The sequence below is a fragment of the Lithobates pipiens genome, unplaced genomic scaffold, assembly GCF_037356315.1.
Source record: "Lithobates pipiens isolate NorthernLeopardFrog02 unplaced genomic scaffold, aLitPip1_a1.2 Scaffold_10, whole genome shotgun sequence".
NCBI classification, from domain to species: Eukaryota; Metazoa; Chordata; class Amphibia; order Anura; family Ranidae; genus Lithobates; species Lithobates pipiens.
Window position 1 is genome coordinate 206,829,510 of NW_027507686.1, and position 23,990 is coordinate 206,853,499.

At 40.0% G+C, this 23,990-nt stretch overlaps 1 protein-coding gene across 1 annotated transcript in view; it reads right to left on the minus strand.

Annotated features, from left to right (window-relative positions):
* DCDC1 (doublecortin domain containing 1) overlaps positions 1-23,990 on the minus strand; it is a 680,197-nt gene that overhangs the window by 268,775 nt on the left and 387,432 nt on the right. Inside the window, exon 12 of the mRNA XM_077460866.1 lies at positions 14,623-14,783. Within this exon, the coding sequence (XP_077316992.1) occupies positions 14,623-14,783 (161 nt within the window). The remainder of the gene's footprint in view (positions 1-14,622; positions 14,784-23,990) is intronic.

The following is a 23,990-nucleotide window of genomic DNA, read 5'->3' on the forward strand; positions in this document are numbered from 1 at the left end:
TACTGGAAATGGAGCGAGTACAAAGAAGGGCAACAAAGCAAATAAAGGGTCTGGAGGATATTAGTTATGAGGAAAGGTTGTGAGCACTGAACTTATTCTCTCTGGAGAAGAGACGCTTGAGAGGGGATATGATTTCAATTTACAAATACCAATATACAAATTTATCCCCACAATAGGGATAAAACTTTTTTGAAGAAGGGAGTTTAACAAGACTCGTGGACATCACTAAAATTAGAAGAAAAGAGGTTAAACATTAAACTACATAGAGGTTTCTTTACTGTAAGAGTGGCAAGGATGTGGAATTCCCTTCCACAGGCGGTGGTCTCAGCGGGGGGCATTGATAGTTTCAGGAAACTATTAGATAAGCACCTGAACGACCACAACATACAGGGATATACAATGTAATACTGACATATAATCACACACATAGGTTGGACTTGATGGACTTGTGTCTTTTTTCAACCTTACCTACTATGTAACTATGTAACGTTAAAAAAACCTGTATTTTTGCTTGCACATGATTGGATGATGAAAGCCAGCAGACCTTTCCCTCATTTACTAAGCTCTGGAGCAACTGCCCTTGCAAAATGTACAGTCGATTTGCCTTGTAAATCGACCCCTTTGACTGTCAAAAACTTGGTCATGCAACACTGTACCCAAATAAATGTAATATCTTTTTCATTTTTATTATTATTATTATTTTTTTTACTAGTAATGGCGGTGATCAGTGATACTTAGCGGGAATGTGACATTGCGGCAGACAGATCAGACACTTTTTTAGGACAAGTGGCATTTATACAGCGATCAGTGCTATAAAAAATGCACTGATTACTGTATAAATGACACTGGCAGGTAAGGGGTTAACACTAGGGGGCGATCAAGTGGTTAAATGTGTTATCTGGGAGGTGTTTTTAACTGTGGGGGGAGAGGACTGACAGGGAGTACAGAGAGATCGCTGTTCCTAATCACTAGGAAAGACGATCACTCTGTACTCCCCTGACAGAACAAGGATCTGTTTGTTTAGTACATTGACAGATCCCCATTCTGGCTCTGTGGAGTGAGAGCGGGTGGCCAGCGAAAATCGCGGCTGCCGGCCACGCACATCGGCTCCTGGCCCACTGTATCTATTGTGTGAAGTTATGTACATCTACGGTGATTCATGCAATAGATTTGACCTGCCGCAGTATAACTATAGCTGGTCAGCAAGTGGTTAAAGTGGTTGTAAAGACACAAGGTTTTTATCTTAATTCATTCCCTGCATTAACATAAAAAAAAACTTTGTGTGCAGCAGCCCCCCCTCAGCCCCCCTTCTACTTACCTGAGCCCATCTCGATCCAGCGATGTTCACGAGTGCCTCATCCATCCGGGATTCTCCCTCCTGATTGGCTGAGGAGCCACTGGCTCCCGCTGATGTCGATCAAAGTCAGTTAGCCAATGAGGGGAAAAGGGGGGCTGGGCCGAACCATGACTCCATGTCTGAATGGACACATAGAGTTGCAGTTCGACTTGGGTACTTGGGCACTCAACAGGAGGGAGGGGCCAGAAGCGCAGACGAGGGACCCAAGAAGAGGAGGATCGGGGCTGCTCTGTGCAAAATCACTACACAGAGCAGGTAAGTATAACATGTTTGTTATTTTTAAAGAAAAAAAATGAGACTTCAGTATCACTTTAATGCTCACCTCTACCGAATCCGACACCACCAATCACCCGCTATTCAGAGAAATGGCTGCTACTGAAACTGACACTTTGTTCTGTAGTGATGAAAATACTGGGGGGGGAACAACCACAGCATGCAGTGTGGGACCACAAATCTGTCACTCCCCAAATTATTGAATTAGGATGATTCTTCAAGTAGCAGTTTTTCTGGATTATATCAGTTATTTACGACGATTATCTGTATATGTGGTGCAGTTGCAATGCATTAAAAAGATGGACAGGTCCATTTTTTTTGTGTATTATGGTATGCTGGTATGCTTTAATAAGGAAAAAAAATGCATGTTAACAACACGCTGAAGAGAAAACTGAATGGCTTCAGTTTCTGCCCTAGTTCATAGACAGCTAACAAAATTTCTCAATTAGCACCAATGAGAAATGTTAGCGATATTTTTAAAGATCCAAAACACAATACAAAATACCATTTAAAAAAGTTAGTAAAACAAAAAGAAAAAAACACATGCAAGTAAATTTAACAGATACAATAAATTATTTCTTTACTGAAATAATAATATATATTTTTTTATAGTACAAATTAGCAAATGAGGCACGGTAATGCAAAATACCATATTCATTATGCTTTAGTGAATTGACCCCAATTTTCTTTACATTAAATCATAACATGCACTGTTATGACACTCCAAGGGGCTGCTAATTCTAATTTTGTAAATGCAGTGCACTGTATGAAGCAATAAAGAATTAATATGCATGGTCATTACGACTTACTATACATAATTATATAATACATATGATTGCATCATTAACATAATTGTTTTATAAAACTAAGAATATATTTAGAAGCCTATCTTATCCTATACTGTATATAGTATACAAAGAGAGAGAGAGATTATATAGGATAAATAATATATATATATATATATATATATATATATATATATATATATGTATTTTTACACACACACATATATATATATATATATATATATATATATATATATATATATATATATATATATATATATATATATATATATATATATATATATATATATATATATATATATATATTATAAAAAGGATATAGAGAAAAACGTATTTACGGTATTTATTAAACTGTCAAATAATCAGTATGGATTTTTCCTATTGTGTTTGTAACATACTGAAAAGCCTTTTGTTCCTGGTGTTATATTTGGGCAAAAAAAAAAAAAAAATAGGCATAAAGAAAATGCCGAACATAAAATGGCATAAATTGAAATAGCAATCAAAGCAAAATTAACAGAGCACAGTAAATAACCAATCAAAATATGGAAAAAAAAATGACTGTTTATGTGTGGTTTGAGAAATACTTTTCAGTATAATTTCAGCGTAAATAAAAATTTGCATTTACAATTATAAAGCGAGAAAATGTATTTTGCATTAAATTTGTTTCCCCAGTCAAAACAAAGAAGCCTGAAGGCTTCATCCAATGAGCTTTTTACACACTGTCACAAATTACAAAACACTTAAAGCAAACATGTTGCTAATCTAATTGAAGGAAATATGTTACACCCTGAAAAACATTTGTCTTAATACTAGCCTAGTATTGGGGATGGGCAGGGGGAATGAGGGAGATTCAGGTGCCGCTGCTATCAAAGACTTCTAGGGGTGTCATATAGCATGCCCCCCTGACCAGTGGCGACCGGTCCATAAGGGGCTCAGGGGTACCACCCCCCTAGTTTGCATAATCAAATATTAAAACGATTTATTTTTAAATAACTAATAATATGACTACCATTTTTAAACATCTTAAAGTTAAAATGTTTTAGTCATTATCATTTATTTAAAAATCAATTGTTATGTATGTGGCTGTGCACTGTACCAGGCACCGGACTAATAGGTTTCTATTAGGTCAGTTATTTTTTGACAAGCAGGTGATTAGAGCTTGTGGCTCTAATGGGGTTGTCCTCGGGGCGCAGAGCACTGCACCCTGAACCCTCCCCCTTTGTGATATTAGCAAATTAATATTCGCCATCGGTTTCCTGGCCAATCAGGACAGGAGGTTGAAGATTTAGAACCCAGAAGACTGGGTTAACAAAGAAGCCACAGCGACCAGTATCCATGTCCGATGCAGGGCTCCGTTTGTAGAGTGAAAGCGGACCTAAAGGGGTGTGTCTGTGGCCCCCTCCCCTGCAGTTAAGTAAGGTTCAGCAGGAAGGAATATACTATTGGACACAACTGGAAGCGCCTGGATAGAAAGTTTTCTATCCCTGCACACCTGACCAGTGCCGCATGCCAATTCGATTTTTTTTAAAGTTCAGACCTCAGAATGGTCATCTCAAGCCTGACTTCACCACCTACCAAATTATTGACCTGAAAAAGCACACAGAAAGGAGTCAACACTTTTTTAGCTTAAACTTGGCCTTTAAAGTGGTTCAAACGGCTGAAGTTTTTTTTTTTTTTTTTTTACCTTGCAGTGCATTCTCTGCTTTAAGTTACAAAAACATTCAGTATGCAGACACCCCAGCCTGTCCTTATACATATCTTAATCCAACTTCAATCCAGTGATGTGCATGAGAGCCGCGGCTCTCTCGACTCTCTCCCTCCTTATAGGCACAGACACAGTAGTGGGGAGGAGCCATGAGGATCGGTGCAAAATGTGCAAAACCATTGTAAGTAAACATGTTTATTTATAAAAAAAAAAAAAGTGAAAGTTTGCTATCACTTTCGGTAAATGGTATTTCTAATGGTATACATTATCAATGCAACTTATTGACAATTGCAAAGTGTCAAACTATGGCTTGGCTCTTGTTCTGGTATAAAGTGCCATGCTCCACATATTATATGGTTGTAATTCCTGGGCATTAGGCGATACTGAACTGATAAGACAGCCAGGGATGCACAATTCCTATCGCCCAACACCCAGGACATGCAGTTCCGGATTCCGGGCAAATAATGCTTTTTAACATTTAGCCCTGCTGCAGACAAGCGGCGGGGTTTACTTGTCAGATGAAAGCATTTGGGCGACTGTGCTGCCTGCAGCTTGAATGCTTCCACACCCCCCAGTAAAGTGTCACCCCCGCTATGTATCCTGGGCATCGCTTGCCCATCTGCAGGCCTGGGATCGGCATAGGGGGTGCCCCCCGACTCCGCTTATCCATCTTGTTCCTGACCTGGAAGCAATTTGTATGACGTCACTTCTGGGTCCCCATTGACAGTTTCCTGGCCATCAAGGCCGGGAAAGAATGTAATGCAGCGTGATTGGCGTTGCATTACATTCAATGGAGAACAGAGGAGACATGCGGGGTCGTCTGCATGTCTCATTAAAGAGAACATGTCACTGAAAAAAACATCACATAGGGGACTTTGTCATTTATTGTGCTTTTTTTTTTCTTACCACACAACAAGGCATCTTTACTACAACTGCCCTCATGGGGTAAGGAAACATTACTCCCAATTCAGCCCATGACTTTTTGGAAGTAAAAAAATGTTTTCTTTAATTGTAAAAAACTCAAGAACGTAAGATCCCACTTCCCCATACAATTTTGAGCCCCCCCCCCCCCCAAAAAAATACACACATACAAATGTAAGCGCATGCATCTGGGCACCTATGCATGAAAACACAGATTGTGATACACATGTTACATATCGCCACGCATGCCAGAATGAGAGAAACAATTCTAGAACCAGACCCCCTCTGTAACCCTAAACTGATGACCTATTGGGGGATTTTAAAGTGTTGCCTATAGAAAATATAGGGTACTGAAGCTTTTTCCCATTTTATGAGTGCCTGCACAGGTTTGACGTATTGGCCACCAACTTATCCAATGCAACCTCGCTTTTATATTTAGCCCAAAAATTGGGTCTTTTTTTTTCTTTCAAGGGGACTCCGTAATTTATTGTGCTTTTTTTTTTTCATACCACACAACAAGGCATCTTTAATACAACTTCTACTCATAGGTTAAGGCAATATTACCCCCAATTCACCCCATGAATAGTTACCCTGATGCTTTTTTCACCTTCCTTTGGTCAAACTCAGCTAGTATTTCAAAAAGTTGAATATTATGGGGTTGGATTTACTAAAACTGGAGAGTATAACATCTGGTTCAGCTGGGCATAGTAGCCAATCAACTTTTAACTTCAGCTTGTTGAATTAGTCATCGACAAAAAAACCTGGAAGCTGATTGGTTTCTATGCACAGATGCACAAGAGTTTGCACTCTCCAGTTTTAATAAGTCAACACTTATGTGTTGTGTTTTAGCCAAGTTCAACGCAAAAAACTCATTTACAAAAAATGTAAATGGCATTCCAGGTCATATTTAGAGATTCTGCGGGCCCAAGTAGATCTAAATGATGATGTCCTTTTGCACAAGCTCCACCCTTTGCGTCGTGCAATTTTTTTTTTTTTACGCACACATTACTGACAAAATGGGATATTGGAGGCAGCATGCAGTCTGCTTTATAAGCAGAACACGTTTCAGCTGTACAGACCACCAAACAAGAGACAAGAGAGATGATTTACTACACTATAAAGAGCCTTTTCACTCCTCTGAACATCCCCTACACTTCCTTCCCCCTACAGTTCTCCTGCTGAATTTATCTACAAATGCTTGGAAAGGGGGGAAAGAAGAAGTTATCACCGTTTGTATATTTTGCTGCCCCCCTTACTGTGCTGCCCTAGGCCTTTGCCCAAGAGTGGTATGCTAAATACAACCATGCTCGTATTTTAGGATGACTGGTGCTTTAAGAAAAGTAAATGTCTCTATATGATAAATGGCACCACCGAAGAGACAGCAGAGTCGAATTAAAGTGGTGTATTTTCATCTTCTATGTTTGGTTAAAAAAATAAAAAGTAAAATAAGATAGGGGAGACGAACGCTGTAAGATGGTTTTCAATTACCATCCATTTCTCTCTTAAAAAGGAAGAAACACAGAGGAGGGAAAACAGGTCAGGGCAGCCTGTGACAATGACAGCGTGATGGGCTGGGACCCCTGCGGTGTCTCCATCTGCTATCATTAAGGTGACTATTCACACATGAAGCAATCCCTCTTGCTGTGCTGATAGGCAGGCATCAAGAACTATGACAAGGCATTAAGACTGAGTCAGGGAGAAGGTTGTCATATTCGCAAACAGCAATGCCTCCAACAAGACCCTTTATTTCACTTTTTTTAATCTGTCGCCTGGATGGGAGTTAACCCTTTCAGAAAAACCCTGTGTTCTTGAAGAGCTTTATCACACTTTTGTAACTAAAAAAACCCTAAATGGTCCTACTGAGGGTAGCAAGAGTTCAACTTCAGGAAGTAAACAAAATCAGTTAGTGAGTGGTTAATGTCATCCAGAAAACACTGCAGCTGTGCTAAAGTCAAAGTCCACTAAAGCCTTGTACACACGATCGGATTGTTTGCCAACAAAACCGTGGAATTTTGTCCGAAGGTCGTTGGCCCAAACTTGTCTTGCATATACACGGCCACACAATTGTTGGCCAACAATTAGGAAGGTAGTGACATACTAGGTTGTTTTTCAGCTCTTTAGCCCCACCTTTTGGGCTCCTGCTAATTTTGTGTTAGTAGAAGTTTGGTGAGTGTTGATTCGCGCTTTTCATTTTGCACTTTTCATTTCGCACTTTTCACTTTGCACTTTTCAGTTCGTTTCTGAACAGCCATTCGTCCACCAGCCATGTTGCGGAATAGGAGGAGATAACATGTATTATTGGCCTTGGAGTTATTGCTTTGACGTTATTTTTTTTTGGTTGAATAAATGATTTGAATTGGTATATTTTATATATTTTTGGATGCATAGAATGCACTTTTTGGTTAAGTTCTATTGGCAGATAGCATGTCTAATTTTATTTGTTTTATTTTTTTAATGCACAATAAAAAAATTGTGGAGAATAATACTCGGCTTTGTGTTTTACTTCAAATGACAGTTTGGGAGAAGGCAGTTACATTTAAAAAAATACAATGTAAATTTGACAAGGGACACCAACATAGTTGTATCTTTGTTTGTTAAAACTACGGGATAATGGTGTTGTGGTAACTTTTCCAAATTAAAAAAAAAAAAAAAAGTATAATAATATTATTCTTAATATCACTAGAAAAAAAAATCCTTTTTAAAAATTGTTTGCAATAACTCCATCAGTATCACCAGCATAGCAGATTAATTATTATCCCACTAAAGAAGAAGAGAATTGTGCGCTGCATTTTGAGATTTCATAATTTGCCACATCACTAATGTTAAGTCTCCATTATGAACGCTAGTTTACAAGACCAACCGCTTCTGGTTCGTCCTTGCTTCTGAGCATGTGTGTTTGTACTTTGGACTTTTGTCTGACGGACTTGTGTACACACGCTTGGAAAATCCGACAACACACATTTGTCTGTGGAAAATTTTAAAACCTGCTAGCCAACATTTGTCTTTGGAAAGTGTGTCAACAATTGTCCAATGGAGCATACAAACGGTTGGATTTACCGCCAACAGCCTGTCATCGAACATTTCCCATCGGAAAGTCCGATCATGTGTACGAGGCTTAAGTTTACTCTACTATAAACTTTAGGCTTCTAAAGGCCATGTCATTTGAGCACGGACAAGGCAGAGAAGACCAGGTGGCCCATCAAATCTGCCTTTTTTATATGCATATTTGATAATATTCTATGTGTGTTTATTTTTACTCACTGATGATTGATTTTCTACCTCTGCTAGAAATCTGTTCTGTTTTTATAAGATTTATTTTATACAATCTATTTGATATGATCAAATTATGCTTTTAGTTGCCTTTTTACATTTCTATATATATTTTTGTACACCTCTGTGTTTGTCTAATAGCCCTGAAGAAGGGAGTCATTGTTCCCCAAAATGCATTGGCTTGTTAAACTTCATACTCACCTTACAACTTGCATTTTCTGGACATGGGCGCTCCTTTCTACCTAATCTTCCTAGAAATCTGCTGTAAGCATTCACGGCTAAAAAATTACTTTCTAATATCACTCTTGAACTTTCCTACTGCTAGTTTTAGGTCATACCCCCTTTTCTTGATCTCAACAACATAGGACTGGGTCTCCCCCTCACTAGCTGGATGTCGCTTGATGCTCGCTGGCAAGATTACTTAGCATTTATGCCAGCCAAGTAGCATCTCATTTAGAGGAGGTGGTACCCTCACCTGACAAAATCACCCTTCCAATATAACAAGCATCTCAAAGTAGTTTAGCCTCTTGTCTGACAGCGCAAGGGGTCAAGCCAAGTATAGAGGAGCAAGGGGTCAAGCCAAGTATAGAGGAGCAAGGGGTCAAGCCAAGTATAGAGGAGAGATGGTAACAGTGCAGGAAGAGCTGCGAGTGGGGTGATTGGAAGGATGGAGCAGAGAAAATCCAGTTATTAGTGAGGAGGAGTTCGTAGATAGTGGTGGAAATCAGAAGGAAACGAGAGGAAAGAAGAGAAGAGTCATCAGAGGTGGTGCGAAAGCTGTGCAGAAAGTGAAAGGAACTGAGGGTTAACATCAATGGTGATCACAAATTATCATGAGCATGCCATATTTCAGCATGGCATGGCACTAGGACTATGTTTATATGGAGATCAGATAGACTTTGTCAACTCAAGACTGCAATATAAGGTTTTCTTTCAGGTTTTCAATGTACTTTTTGCATTGCATTACTATGTTAAAAAGTATGAGAATCTTTGCTTTTGTCCTCCACATGCATCATCCTGGTTCTGATATTCAAAAAATAGCAAATAGTGTGCAGCAGTTCCTGTATACAATGATTTAACATAAACCAGTCTCCCAGGGGCATACGTGTGGATGCTGTCGTCACCGCTTCCTCATGGTGAGTTTTTATGGCCTATTTTGTATCATGCTGCAGCTGTTTTTATGTCAGTTTTTTTAAAATAAAAGGCTACACTATATGAGCATTTTTGGGCTCCTATGGGTGAGATTTTTTATCATAGACCACCATTCTACTGTTACACCATGGTGTGATATCTCGCTACTTCAGAGTAACTGCATAGAAGCGTATCACTATTGATTATCTGACGAGGGCATAGATTGGTAGAGGAGCACGTGTGTGACAAATCATTTCCGGGCACAGCTGGTGGTGTTTACATCTTGTTTGCCTTTTTTCACTTTCTGGTAAACACATAGACTTATCATATATATTGTTCGAGGATTTAATTGAAGATGCAGTTCAATCACGGACACACAGGACATTACTTTTGCCTTTTTTGACTCCTGGTTCTGATATTCTTCATATTTTTTCATAAAACAAACGTTCAACTTCATTCACAGTGCATCATATGTAACATTTTCATCATGACATCAATTTGTGAGGGAAGACCTGAGAGTAAAATATGGTGCAGATTTCTGATCCCTTGGAAATAAGAAGGGAATAGGAGATAGAAGATCACCTGCACACACATGCTAGGGCCAATTTAGACTGGAGTCAGTTAACCTACCAGCATGATTTGGAGTGTGGGAGAAAACTGCAGTACCCAGAGAAAACCCACACAAGCACAGGGAGAACATACAAACTTCATGCAGATTGTGTCCTGGTGGATCCTGATGAAGACCCCAGTTCTGGAAGGCAGAAATGTTAACCACTGAGCCACGTTACTGTTCTTTCAGCACCTCCTGTCTACATGCATGAATTCCAACACTGGCAGCACATCTTTAGTTTGGACCAGTTTCCTGATGGTGACCATGATGAACCATGCCTGCACACAGGGTGTTGGCATGGTTGTTTGTATTGTGACTGGGTGACAACAAAGGAGTACAGTTGGATGACAGTTGTTCCTTCATAACAGGAAGTGCCTTAACAAAGTTATGATAAGAGCACAAGATTTTTTTTGTAAATCTGCAGATTGAAAACTATTTTTAAAATTACATCAATATGCTAAAGCATATAAAAAATTGTAGTGACTGGGTTTGCATGTGCAAGTAGTATTAAAGAGTATTGAAAAAAGTCTCCCTGTAGCCGCACATCAAATTGGTTGGAGCCCAGGCTGAGGTTGCCACACATCACTAAAGCCCCGTACACACGATCGGAAAATTGGACAGCAAAAGACCAATGAGAGCTTTTGGTAGGAAAATGGGGCCTTGTGTATGCTCCATCAGACTTTTGCTGACCGAATTCCCGCCAGCGAAAGATTGAGAGCATGCTCTCAATTTTTCGGTCGGAAAAAGTTCAGATCGGAAATTCCGATCGTCTGTACCAATTCCAACGCGCAAAATTCCTATGCATGCTCGGAAACAATTCGACACATGCTCAGAAGCATTGAACTTAATTTTCTCGGCTTGTTGTAGTGTTGTAGGTCACCGCGTTCTTGACGGTCGAAAGTTCATCGAACTTTTGTGTGACCGTGTGTATGCAAGCCAAGCTCGAGCGGAATTCCGTTGGAAAAACCATCCAAGATTTTTCTGACAGAAATTCCGCTCGTGTGTACGGGGCAATTCTGATGGAATTATTCCAATGTGTGGCAGGGAGACTTTCTTCAATAATCAGTGGTAAAGCAGGAACAGAGGGGCACCAGACTAAGTCTGGCACCCCTTTGTTCCTGCTTTATCCACAGAGTTTATAGCTGCGCTCTAAGGGTGCTGCCATCAAGTGCTTCCCTGCAAACTTTTATGGACTACCTCCATGGACTGAAATAACATTTTGTTTTATCATTTTTTTATTTTCCATTCCTTTGGATTCTTAATAGTCTGATTCTATTATTAGATGTTGATTGATTTGATTCCTGGGTTTATGACTTTGATATATAACACAAAAAATGGCCCAGTAGAAATCCACTGGCACTACAGTGGTTAGGCAAAAGCAAAATGGTAAAACCAAATGCCTAATGTGTGATTTCAAAGTAGCAGTATACCACTTAATAATCGTTAAAAAGAAATGTGATACCACAAATCAATATACAGTTATAACACAAATGGAATCTGTTGAGTGGGTAGCCAACACTATAGGTGGGCATAGGTGGGTGCTGCAGCCTATAAATCAGGAGGGGATCCTAGATGCATATATCAATTTGACAGTTTAGCTAAATTATAGAACCAGTTCTTCTGTTTAGGCTTAAATATATATTTAGCACCACTCTCAACTGTACCTCATTTGGAGGAACTGTCCCTTATGAGAAACCAATTCCCTCTTTTTTCTACAGTTGCCCCTCATTTTGGTGTGATGTATAGACCTCTATTAAACATGTATTCGTTAACTAACTAAAACAATATACTAAACCTAAACTGGTATTAAACCCAAAAGTAAACCATTAATATATTGCAATTTACAAAGTCTTAGATGTGATGGCTGCATTTGTTTTATTTTTTGGGCTGTCTTTCCTTTTATTTTTTAGGCTTTCTTTCCTTTTATTTAAAAAAAAATACAAGACAGTGTGTTTGTGAGAAGCACGTGCCCTTTAAATGGACACATAAATAACATAAAATAACTCAGTCCTTAGAAAGTTCATAAGTCCAAAATATAGGTGGATGCTGACAGCTATCCTCAGGGTAAAGCCAGCTCTGTTGGATAAACACAAGGGAGAAAAGGAAGTGCCACTGGAAGGCCAGTAGAAGGAGCTGCAGCTCTGAGTGCATAAGCTGTTGATGTCTGTTGACCCCAGCCGTCTCTTCGCTTTTGGTTATGTCACTTCCGCCATGCATTCCATGCTTGTTCACCTGGACTTCCTAGTGGCCACGGGAGCATTCCTCTATCTCCAGCGGTTCCTTGCAGTGTGGTGTCTGCAGGAAGGATCAGAGCAGCTTCCCACATATCTGATTGGCGCATTTTACTTCCTAATCTTGTGAGTGTATCTTACTCTTGTGAATAAAACGGTCTTTTAATACTACACTCAGGTGGTGCTTCCTGTTCTCCCTTGTGTTTCCTTTATTTTCACCTACTGATCTGGCAATTAAGCCTCTTGTTTTTTCAACAGAACAAGCTGTTCTGCAGATGTAGCAGTTACAGGTTTGAGGAAAAAACATTTACTACTGACAGAGATGCATACAATGGTCAGCATTTAATTTATGATAAACCATTTGCTGTAACTGCTTAAAAAGTGTTAAACAGGAAGTAAACCCTGATGAGTTTACTTCCTCTTTCATTCCCTGCAAAGGCAAAGCATAATGGACTACTATGCATCGCCCATTATGTGTCACTTACCTGACACAGGAGCCAGCGAAGTCACCACTGTCTCCTGTAATCCGGCGCATCCATCTTCTCGGTGGGGTCTCGTAACTCCACCGCTGTCATTCGGCGAAGCCATCACTCCCACGCATGGGAGCCGAGACGCGCGGCATCTTCGTCATCGATGATGCCACGCTCAGTGCGCCTGCGCGCCGCTGTCTACGGCGCATGCGCTGTAGACAGTGGTGCCTGTCTTCGGGCAAATATCTCCTAAACCGTATAGGTTTAGGAGATATTTCTTGGACCTACAGGTAAGCCTTCTTCGCCTGATCTGCTGTTGCCATTGTGCTGCACATGTGATCAGTTATTACATCAGCCACTTGCTGGCATGACAGCTTGCTTGAGAGCTCCAGCAACTGTGACAGTTATCATTCATGGCATATCTTGAATGCAACAGTTAAATCAAGAGGTTTAGCTCTTCTTTAAAAGAGAAGTAAGGCCAAAGCTTTTTTTTTGACCATGCTTCTTATGTGGGTCATAGGAGTGTGCTTATTTCTGCATTCATGTTTTGACAACAGTGGGCTAAAGTCCACTGTTGGATGTCGTTACAGAGCAGGTCCAGGCTCTGCAGAGATCCCAACAATAATGTCAGGATCCACCAAGGTGCCTGACCGGCAGCTGGCTCAACCTGTCAGCATGCTGCTGAGAGCATGAGTCGGCCACTCCCACCCTTTCACAGCCTGGCACTCCACTGAGCAAAGGAGGGGCAGAGTAGTGAGCAGTGACTGACAGTCTTTGCTCTCTGCTCAGTAAAGACCGAAAACTGAGTGATCATTGGTCACATGATCACTCGGTTCTCTGTCTTATGCCCTGTACACACGATTGGACATTCCGACAACAAAATTTTGGCCGGCCCAAACTTGTGTTTCATACACATGGTCGCACGAAGTTGTCAGAAAATCCGATCGTTAAGAACGAGCTGACGTACAACATGTATGACGGGACTATAAAGAGGCCAGGAGTCAATAGCTTTCGTCTCGCAATTTATTCTGAGAATGTGTGGCACTTTGTGCGTCTGAATTGTCTACAGACGATCGGAATTTAAACAAATGGATTTTGTCGGAAAATTTTATATCCAGATATTCGATTAAGCCTACACACAATCGGAATTTCCAACAACACAGTCCAATCGCTCATTTTCCATCGGAAAGTCTGACCGTGTGTACATGGCATTAGAGCTGGCGGGGACAGCTACAGCATAGCTCCCAACTGTGCCTGATTTAGAGGGACTGTCCCTGATTTGGAGCAATGTCCCTCTATCCCTCATGCCTCCTCATTTGTCCCTCATTTTGGTCTGATCTATATAGATGTATATAAAATGCACTTTTCATCTATCAAAAAGTGTTTTCCAACACTAAACCTTTCACCCGATTTCTAAATTGCTGCATTTGTAAATTCCAAAAGCCAATATAAAGGATCAGCAGTGGTAAAAAAAAATAATAATTATGGGTTTAACCAATCTTGTTTTTTTTTGTAAAATTCTCCCTTAATGGGGCGTGACAGGAGCTGTGTCCTATGTCTGCATACTTTTGCTTTTAGGTGTCCCTCATTCCCATCTCATAAATGTTGGGAGGTATGCTACAGCATTGAGCAGATGCTGCAACCACATGGGTGAGTATTTATCTTTCGGTTCTTTATATCCCACACTCCTTTAATCTTTCATTCAACCTCTAAATTATTGTATTTCTTATTTTGAAAAGCCAATATAAAGAAAGTTATGGGGTATGGAATATAATTTCCCCTAATGCCCAAATAAAAACAGTACTTTCTAATACAGAAGAAATCTGCATTAAACCGCAATATTCTCACCTGTAATCTTCCCCGAAAGAAACCCAAACTTTTTGCTCATTCTGCAAAGACTGCGGTTTATTAATTTCTTGTCCCTTTTCATCAAAGAGTCGTGAAGGCCTCAGGCCTGTAGCAATAAAGTCTGCAGACTGATGTAGCCTTTGTTCAATAGTCTTAAGTAGCTGGAATGAAGCAAAACAAAGTAAAAAAATAAATAAAAATCATACAGCAAAACACACATTCTATGCCAAATCCTCTTTACTCTATTACAATCGTGGCCCAAACACATAATAATTAAATTCATATACAATGTTAAAGGGAGTGTAAAATGACTGCAATGTTTATCTCAGTGTAGAGTAACAAAATGAGCACAGGCTTTTAACCAGCAGGGGGGGCAACAGGATTATAATTGAGCTCTGACCCGTTGGCAGAGAGGCAGAGAGCTGATTTGACAGTTGTACAGAATGAGCACTCAGCTTAGACGCACTTCATCGGACCCTCTGTAAAAGGTTATGTTTTCATCTTTACGTTTCCCCTGCAGTACACACTACATTTTCTTAGTGTGTTAGCTAATGGATTTTTAAGGGTTTACCTTACAAAATCAAGCAGAAATTGGAACAGGGGATCTAATCATAAAACACGGCGAAGAAGTATTTGTCAACCTATGTGTAAGTGCATTATAATTCAATCAGCATCATAAATTTATAAGGAGGCTTCGAAAACCTAAGTATCTTAATTTTATCCACGGGCAAGACCTTGTCCATTGGTGATCCTCTAGCCACAGGAGAACTATAAGTACTAAAAGTATAACTAAAGTATAAACTTTTTCTTTCGGATAGAGTGTGGAATGGTTAAACTCTTGTAAGTTTGCACCTTTTTTTGGACATCTGTGTTTTATTAGGGAGATTCTCTTCTCTTAAGCCCCGTACACACGAGAGGACTTATGTCCGACAGACTTCCGAAGGAGTTCTGCCGGAATTCTGCCGGAGTTCCGACAGAGCTCTGACGGACTTTTCGACTGAGCGGACTTGGCCACACACAATCACACTAAACTCAGACGGATTCGAAGGTGATGACGTACGACTGGACTCGAATAAGGAAGTTCATAGCCAGTAGCCAATAGCTGCCCTAGCGTCGGTTTTAGTCCGTCGGAATAGCATACACACGAGCGAATTTTTCGAAGGGACCGGGTCCGGCGGAGTTCCGTCGGAAAAATTTGAAGCATGTTCCATATTCTAAAGTCCGTCAGACTTTGGCGAATCAAAAGTCCGTTGCAGCCCACACACGATCGAATAGTCTGACGGAATCAGTCCGTCGGACTTTGGATGTTGAAAAGTCCGCTCGTGTGTACGCGGCATTACTGTTCCTAGGACACAATAGAAAGAGAAGAAATCTCTCCAGAGTTGGGTTGATGAGCTATTAGATAGAAGGGTGTCCAGTGAAAGATTTTGCCTTTCTTCCTCTTCTAGGCACAACAAGGTTTTGGACTTTCCCTTGCTTCCATTCCCATTGACAATGGTCACTATTACAATTAGATTGACTATCTACCCAGCAAGGACATAGACAAAAATAAAAACCTGATAGGGATTATAACTCATCCGACTTCCAAAGTTCCAAAAACATTTTTGGCTTTAGAAACACTTTAAGACAAATTAAAGTGATATTGTCTAATAAGAAAGCCTCTTTGTCATTTTAACCTCCTCACGCCGGCCGAACACACATATGCGGCCTATCGGCGTGTGGGCCTTCACGCTAAGAGGCCACATATATGGGGTCCGATGTCAACTACTTACTGTGCTGAGAGCACACTCCCTGCGTACTCGCAGCACGGTAACCGGTAGACACCGGAAAGCTCCCGATGCATACTAGCGATCGTGAGCTTTACAATCATGTCACCACTGTGACAGCCAATCACAGCAGTCACATGACCTGAATGCCCTCCTCCCGCCATTTAGAACCTTTAAAGAGGAAGTAAACCCTCTCTACAAAAAAAAAACACCCTGCAAGACAAAGGCATAATGAGATAGTATGTATAGCATACTTGCTCATTATGAATTACTTACCTGAGATTGAAGCCCCCACAGCGCTCCTCGGTCACCTCCTCCGTTGCCACCATGATACCCGGAGCGACTTCCATGTATCGCGGCTCCGGTGCTGTGACTGGCTGGAGCCGCGATGACGTTACTCATGCACATGCGTGCGGGAGCCATCAGTGACAGCACGATCCCATATATAAAATGGCACACTCAGTGCGCCTGCCCTGCTGTTTATGGCGTGCATGCGTCGTAGACATCGATGCCATCTTTCTTGCAAATATCTCCTTAACCGTGTAGGTTAAGGAGATATTTCTTGCACGTACAGGTAAGCCTTAATCTAGGCTTACCTGTAGGTCAAAATGATCTGTAAGGGTTTACAACCACTTTAAAGGGCTGGGATGCAGCCGGTGGAAGGGGTTAACTAAAAAACACATTATACTTGCTTGCTCTGTGTAATGGTTCTGCACAAAGCAGCCCCCATCCTCCTCTTCCGGGGTCCCCCGCCAGCACTTCTGGCTCCTCTTGCCAATGAGTATACCTCCCCCTCAAAAAGCAACTTGCTAAGGGATGTACTCATACAGACTCGCTCCTGAGCCACGCTAAGTGCATTTATTGACACAGTGGGGCTCAGTCCCGCCCTCTGTTCCCTTGCCACTGGATTCAATTGACAGCAACAGAAGAACTGTGTGTGGTGACCTGCATTTTTCTGCATTGGATAAATGCAGGTCAGTACTAGGGCACATAGAAAAAAAATATTTTCTTTGTGCATTGTTCACATACTTGGTGCAATGTGCGGTGCAGTGCCAGCTGGCACTGATCGGAAAAATTATGCATTTACCATGCAAGCTATTTTGAAAGTAGCCTTATGGACACTGGACGTTATAAAAAACAGCAGTAGCATTATCTGTAGAAAGCTGTAGCTGTAGAATGAGCTTTGCAGTGTTTTTACAGTAACATTTTTTAGCGGTTGTGTTTTTTTAACAAAACTATACTCCAGCAAAAGCTTATTGCTCCAAAATGCTCATAAACACAGAATAGCCGCATTTTACAGCGATTTTTTTAGAGCATTTTTACAGCTGAAAAATTCCTCTTTACACCCACTAGTTCTGGGTTTTTTTTCCCAGCCAGCAAACGCCCCTGCCAATAAACGCTGATAAAAGCCTATGTGTGCATGGATACATAGGATAACATGCTGGGGAGTTTACTGGCTGCAGAAAATAATGCCTGAAGCCACAAACAGCAGCTGTAAAAATGTCCAGTGTGCATGAGGCTTTAGAGTACGGAAGCCTGTACAACATATAATGATGTCAAGTAAAGCAGCTGGTTTAGGGGTGCCTGGCCTGCAACAGCTGCATGGCGTTTGCTTGGGATTGGCCAAAAGCGACATTCTACTTTCACTGTTCACATATCGTACAAATTGAAGTGGGTTAAGTGTGATGTTATTCATGGGAAGCAGTAGCCAGTACTGTGTTTGTGGACAAGGTGAACACAGTATAATCTAAGAGATGTGAAATGAGAGCTGCCCATCTATTGAGTCCATTTATATCTGATATAAAATTTTTAGATAAATGCCGACAGCTTTTCCTAACTATAATCATCTTAAAATGTAATCTAACACTATGAAAAGACAAAATACTGGGAGTGGAAGGAGCTATCAAGCAAATCAATAGATTCCCTTCGCATGACATATTAGAATTGACCTAAGGCGTATAGGTCCTGCAGCAGACTGGTATTAATATGAACCAAAGAAGAAATCTGTTGCCAGCATACAATGGATCTTTGTTGCAAAGCCCAATCCTTTATTAAAAGATGACATCACTATACAATTCACTGCAATGTTTTGGAGTCATGCAGGACCCATGCATGAAGAAGGGGTGCTGTGTGACTTAGAAATGTTGTACTGAATTGCACTGTTAGCAGATTTTTCAGTAAAGGGTTCAACTTTGCAACAAAGATTTATGGTATGTTTTGCCTCTACACATGGGGCTTAATCATCTGTATGATTAAGCCCCATGGCTGGGGCGAAACATGTCAGAGGAGTGTAGTCAGGAGCTTAGGCTGAAGCTGTATCTTCACCTTTCTGTATAGTGGCTGGGCTCTGGTGTGCGCTGTTTCTACCTTCTGTCTTGATTTGCTTCTCCTAGTCTGGATGGGCTTGTTTGAAAGCCAGCACCCGTTTTGTGCGTTGGACTGCCAGGGAGGCTTTGTAGTGCTTTGAGTGGGTTCCAAGTTCTTTGCATATGGGTCACAAAAATTTCTGGTGTACTTCCACCATTTTTCTTCTAAGATGCCAAGCAAGGTACACACATAAAGTGAATATCCACTCCAGATGTGTCTTATTTAACTAGGGATGTATTATGAAATTGGAAGTCCTCTGTTTATAACTCTAGAGCAGCCTTAGAAATAACTTTCTGGTTTCAGAAAACCCTGCTAATAATTCCTATATCTATACCCCATTGTGCAGTCAGTGGCAAAAATCACCCCCCTTACAAACAGCTAAAAAGTTGATTGGTTCCTTTGGTTGCTTATCTGAGAGCCAGAAATTGTTCTTTGCTCAAGAAAAGTCTAGCAATCTCCAGAGGAACCCTAGTTTAGAAAAACTGCCCTTGACAGCCAACTGCAACTATTTTGCATACCTGTGATACAACTCAACCTTTACCTCAAATATTTTATATAGGTTCTTGCTTATTTTTGGCAGGTTAATGAGGCATGGGGTGGTTATAAATCAAAATATAATGTCTGAAAGTGTCCTGTTTGTGCACTTGGTGGGGGAATTGGAATATTACTGGCAGACTATATTTTATTTTTTTGGACAGTAATACCTTGGATTACGAGTAACGCGGTATACAAGTGTTTTGAAAGACGAGCAACATTTTTTTTTTAAATTTTGACTTGATATACGAGAGCCGACTTGATATACGAGCAGTACAATTCATGTAGTAAAGCCACTGGTGTATGCAGTACTGCATGGAGCCAGAGGTCTGGGGGTGCTGGTGGCGCCCAGCACTTCGTGGAGAACTCAGATGCTCTGAGACACTCCACGCTGGGTGGGGCGTCAGAGCACCCGAAAGTGTCAACAGTTCCCAAGTGTCTCTGAGTGTCTCAGAGTTCTCCGGGAAGCACTGGGATCCACCAGCGCCCCCGCACCTCTGGCCACATACAGTACTGCATACACCAGCGTCCCCACATCTCTGACTGCATACTCCAGCAGTGGTTGTGGAATGAATCATCTCAGTTTCCATTATTTCTTATGGGGAAACTCGCTTTGATAGATGAGTGCTTTGGATTACAAGCATTCTTATGGGACAAATTACTCGTAATCCAAGGTATTACGGGACCCTGAATACTTTTTAGCATTTTTTGGGGGGGGGGGGGATTTGCATGATCATTTATTTATTGGGTTTATTTTCAAAGCTTTGTTGTGCATATAATGTATGGAATGCCTTAGATTTTAAATTTAAAGGTATGTGATTACATTTAAAGGGGCAGCTTCAGATTTAATTAGTTACCATACACATTACACTTTTTTGGGGTATTTGGTTAAATAAGGTAGGGCACTTTCATAATTTTTGTACAAACTATAATGTCACTGAAGTTTTTTCTCAAACTAAATAACACTGATCCACCTTTGCTCTGCGTTACCTGGCAAATCCTAGCACCCCAGTTGTGGTTGCTAATTCCTACTGGGCTATCCTTAATAAATATATGCAGATGACAGTGAGGATTTTATGGTCTCAATGCACGGCATAAACCAAAAACCTATAACAGCCATAACAGGGGGTGGAATAAAGATATCTTCAGAAACTGTTAAAAAGTTTTTTGTTGTCAATAAATTGAAGTTTTGTATGTTTCCAGTCTTATTTATTGAATTGTGTATTGCACTTTTAGCGATATTTATTGATAATGACGCCCCATATGCAGCAAACAGACATGCTTTTTTTAACCAACAACTCAAAATGGGACATGAGCTTTTTTTTTGCGTTTGTCGTGAGCAGGGCAGCCCGTTAAAATAAATGCAAAAAAAGTGCAAAAGTATGCAAATGCGCAAAGCCTGGCATCGTTTTCACAGAAATAATTTCAAAAAAATTCTCTGTTACGCCCTAATACTAAATCCTAAAGGACTTGGTCTACTTAAAATGCAGTTTCTAAAAAAAGATAATGTATGATGTTCTTATTTCATATATTTTCTTTATGTAATTATCATTCTGTAATTCTTTATGTAATTATCATGTTCAAGTGTATTAAACCCTAAACCAAAAATATATTGTAGTTTACCAATCATTAGCTGAGCTGGCTGCATTCGTTTTATTTTTTTTAGACTTTTACTTCTGTTTTTACCGGGTGATCTGGCTAATAATATACCTCCTGTATTAGCGTGCCCCCAACGCTGGATGAAGTAGCACAGGGGAACTTTTGGACAGCAGCATTATTAACCTCCCTGGTGGTATGATTATTTCGGATTTTAGGTGCTGAAAGCGGTACAATTATTTTGCATGAAAATTTGGTGTTTTATATTGTAGTCCTGCAATTCTTAGCCCTTGTACACACGGTCGGACATTCCGACAACCAAATCCGTCGGATTTTGTCCAAAACTGTTGCATACACACGGTCGGACAAAGTTGTCGGAAAATCCGATCGTTCAGAACGTGATGACGTCATTTCGTTACGACGGGACTATGTTCAGGCTAGTAGCCAATAGCTTTGGTGTAGGAATTTGATCTAAGCATGCGTGGCACTTTGTCCAATCGGAATTCTCTACACATGATCGGACAAGGTCCGATCGGATCATGTTGTCTGAAAATTTTATAGCCAAGCTGGAAAACTTGGTCCGTCGGAATATCAGTCCGATGGAGCCCACACACGATCGGATTATCTGACAACGCGGTTCGATCAGACATTCTCCGTCGGAATGTCCGACCGTGTGTACAAGGGCTTAGGAATAACTCACTTAAATCTGTTCAAACCAGAGTCTAGCAGAAATCCCGGGTATGATAAAGTTTGAAAAATGAAATAATAAATTATAATATAATAAATAATTATAAATAATTGTACCAAATAATAATATAACAATAATAAACATTATTCAATAATGTAATCAAATCAAAAACACTGAAATTTGCTCAGTTGCAGAATTGTCACTGTCATTACTTTTCAATATTTGATGACGGATCTCCCCACAAATCGCTATCCCTCAATTCTGCGAGTGATTCAAATTTATTATCGCTGTTTTGTAGCTGGTCTAAAATCATTTTTGATGTAAAGGGACAGTTTTGGTTGCTATGGACAATCTCCAGTTTCCAGGCATAAAGAACAGTTTTTATATTATAAAACTGCATGCAGGACACTGGGCAGACCACTGGGGACAAAGGGGATGTGAAATAATTACATACAGCAATGTAATCTGTAAGATTACATTATACTGTATGTAATGTGTGTGTTTCACTTTTTGAATTTGGCGCCGATCTCCGTCCCCGTGCGTCGCAATGCTCGCAGGGAACGGAGATAGGCTCCGTGATAGATGGGGCGGAGGACGAGCCGCTCGTACAGCGGGGGGACATCGCTGGATCCAGGGGAGAAGGTAAGTAATCTCCGCCTGCATTCAGTGATGCGGTCCCAAGTCTGGCTCGGGGTTACCGCTTTTGGTACAAAATCTCCACCCTGAGCCAGACTCGGGAACACCGCCAGGGGGGTTAATCTGGGGGGTAAAGGATAAAGCGTTATTAAACCCAAGACCAAAAATTTAATAGGGGCACCTTTGGACAGCAGCATTGTTAATCTGAGGGGAGGGGAGTGTACAATGGACTAACCTATTTAGATACACTAACAAACTGAAGCTGAACTCCAGCTAACACTTTTTAAGGAGTTACAGCAAATCATTTTTTTTTCTTTAGAGACAAAGATTTTACATAAATAAATAAAAGCTGATCACTATAAGCACCTAGTCAGTAGTCAATGGATTATCTTAACCCTGTAACTGCTAAATGTGCAAGGCAGCTTGTTCTTTTGAAAAACAGACTTTACTAGCTAGATCATCAAGTGAAAATAAAGAAAAGAAAGCCTAAAAAAAGAAAACTAATGTAGCCATCGCATCTTATGCCTTGTACACACAGTCGGACATTCCCTCAACAAAATCCGTCAGATTTTTTTCCGACGGATTTTGGCCAAAACTTGTGATGCATAGACATGGTCAAAGTTGTCAGAAAATCCGATCGTTCAGAACGTGATGACGTTCATTCGTTATGATGGGACTACACTGAGGCTATTAGGCAATAGCTTTGGTCTCGTAATTTGATCTGAGCATGTGTGGCACTTTGTCTAATTGGAATTCTCTACAAAGATCTGATTTTTTTTATGGAAAATTTGAGATCCTGCTGTCGAATTTTTTCCGTCTGAACTTCTGATGGAAAAAGTAGAGCCCACACACGATCGCATTTTCCGACAATATAATCCAATCGGATCCGATCGGACTTGTTCCGTCAGAATTTCCGACCGTGTGTACAGGGCATAAGAATTGGTATTGGTAAATTCTTATGTCCTGCAATATAATATAATATATATATATATAATATATATATATATATATATATATATATATATATATATATATATATATATATATATATATATATATATATATATATATAATATATAATAAATATATACAGCAATATAATAAATGCTTGCTTTTGGGTTTATTACTGCTTTCAGAACTAAAATAAAAATGTAAAAAAATGTATTTTGTAATCAGGTAAATATTAAATACTGCATATATTTATTTCATATATAGTACATGCAGCAAGCAAATGGCAGACTCCTAGTAAAAACATTAGTTTTCTTAAGGCTCGTTTTACGGCGGATTCTGAAAATAAGTTAAAAAACACAGCGATCCGCTTACAACAACTGCAGGGTGAGTCCTTCCCTCTTTCCTAGCGGACATGGCACTGCATTGATAAAAAAATATACATATACAGTGGTTGCCAACAAGCATGCAATAAAATATAGCATACTTTGCACCTGAATGTCATAATGGCAATCTATATGAAGTGTTTCCTTATAAAAGATAGAGTTTAAATGTATCAGTTATGTACACCATAAGCAAAGTAAAAAAAAAAAAAAAAAAAGAAAATACAGTACTTCACTTTTTTTTGGTACCAGTGTCACCAAAACCCAATATAATTTAGCACTAAATAGTAATTGTTTTTGAATTTTCCACGCAGAATCATTTAAGATAAAGATGGAGTAAACACCACAGTTTATTTACACTTTAATTTAATTTTAATTGAAACTATTGCTAACTACTACATATGTGCAGCTGCAAAAATGCTTGCAAGTTTGAACTGTTACTAAAACCAA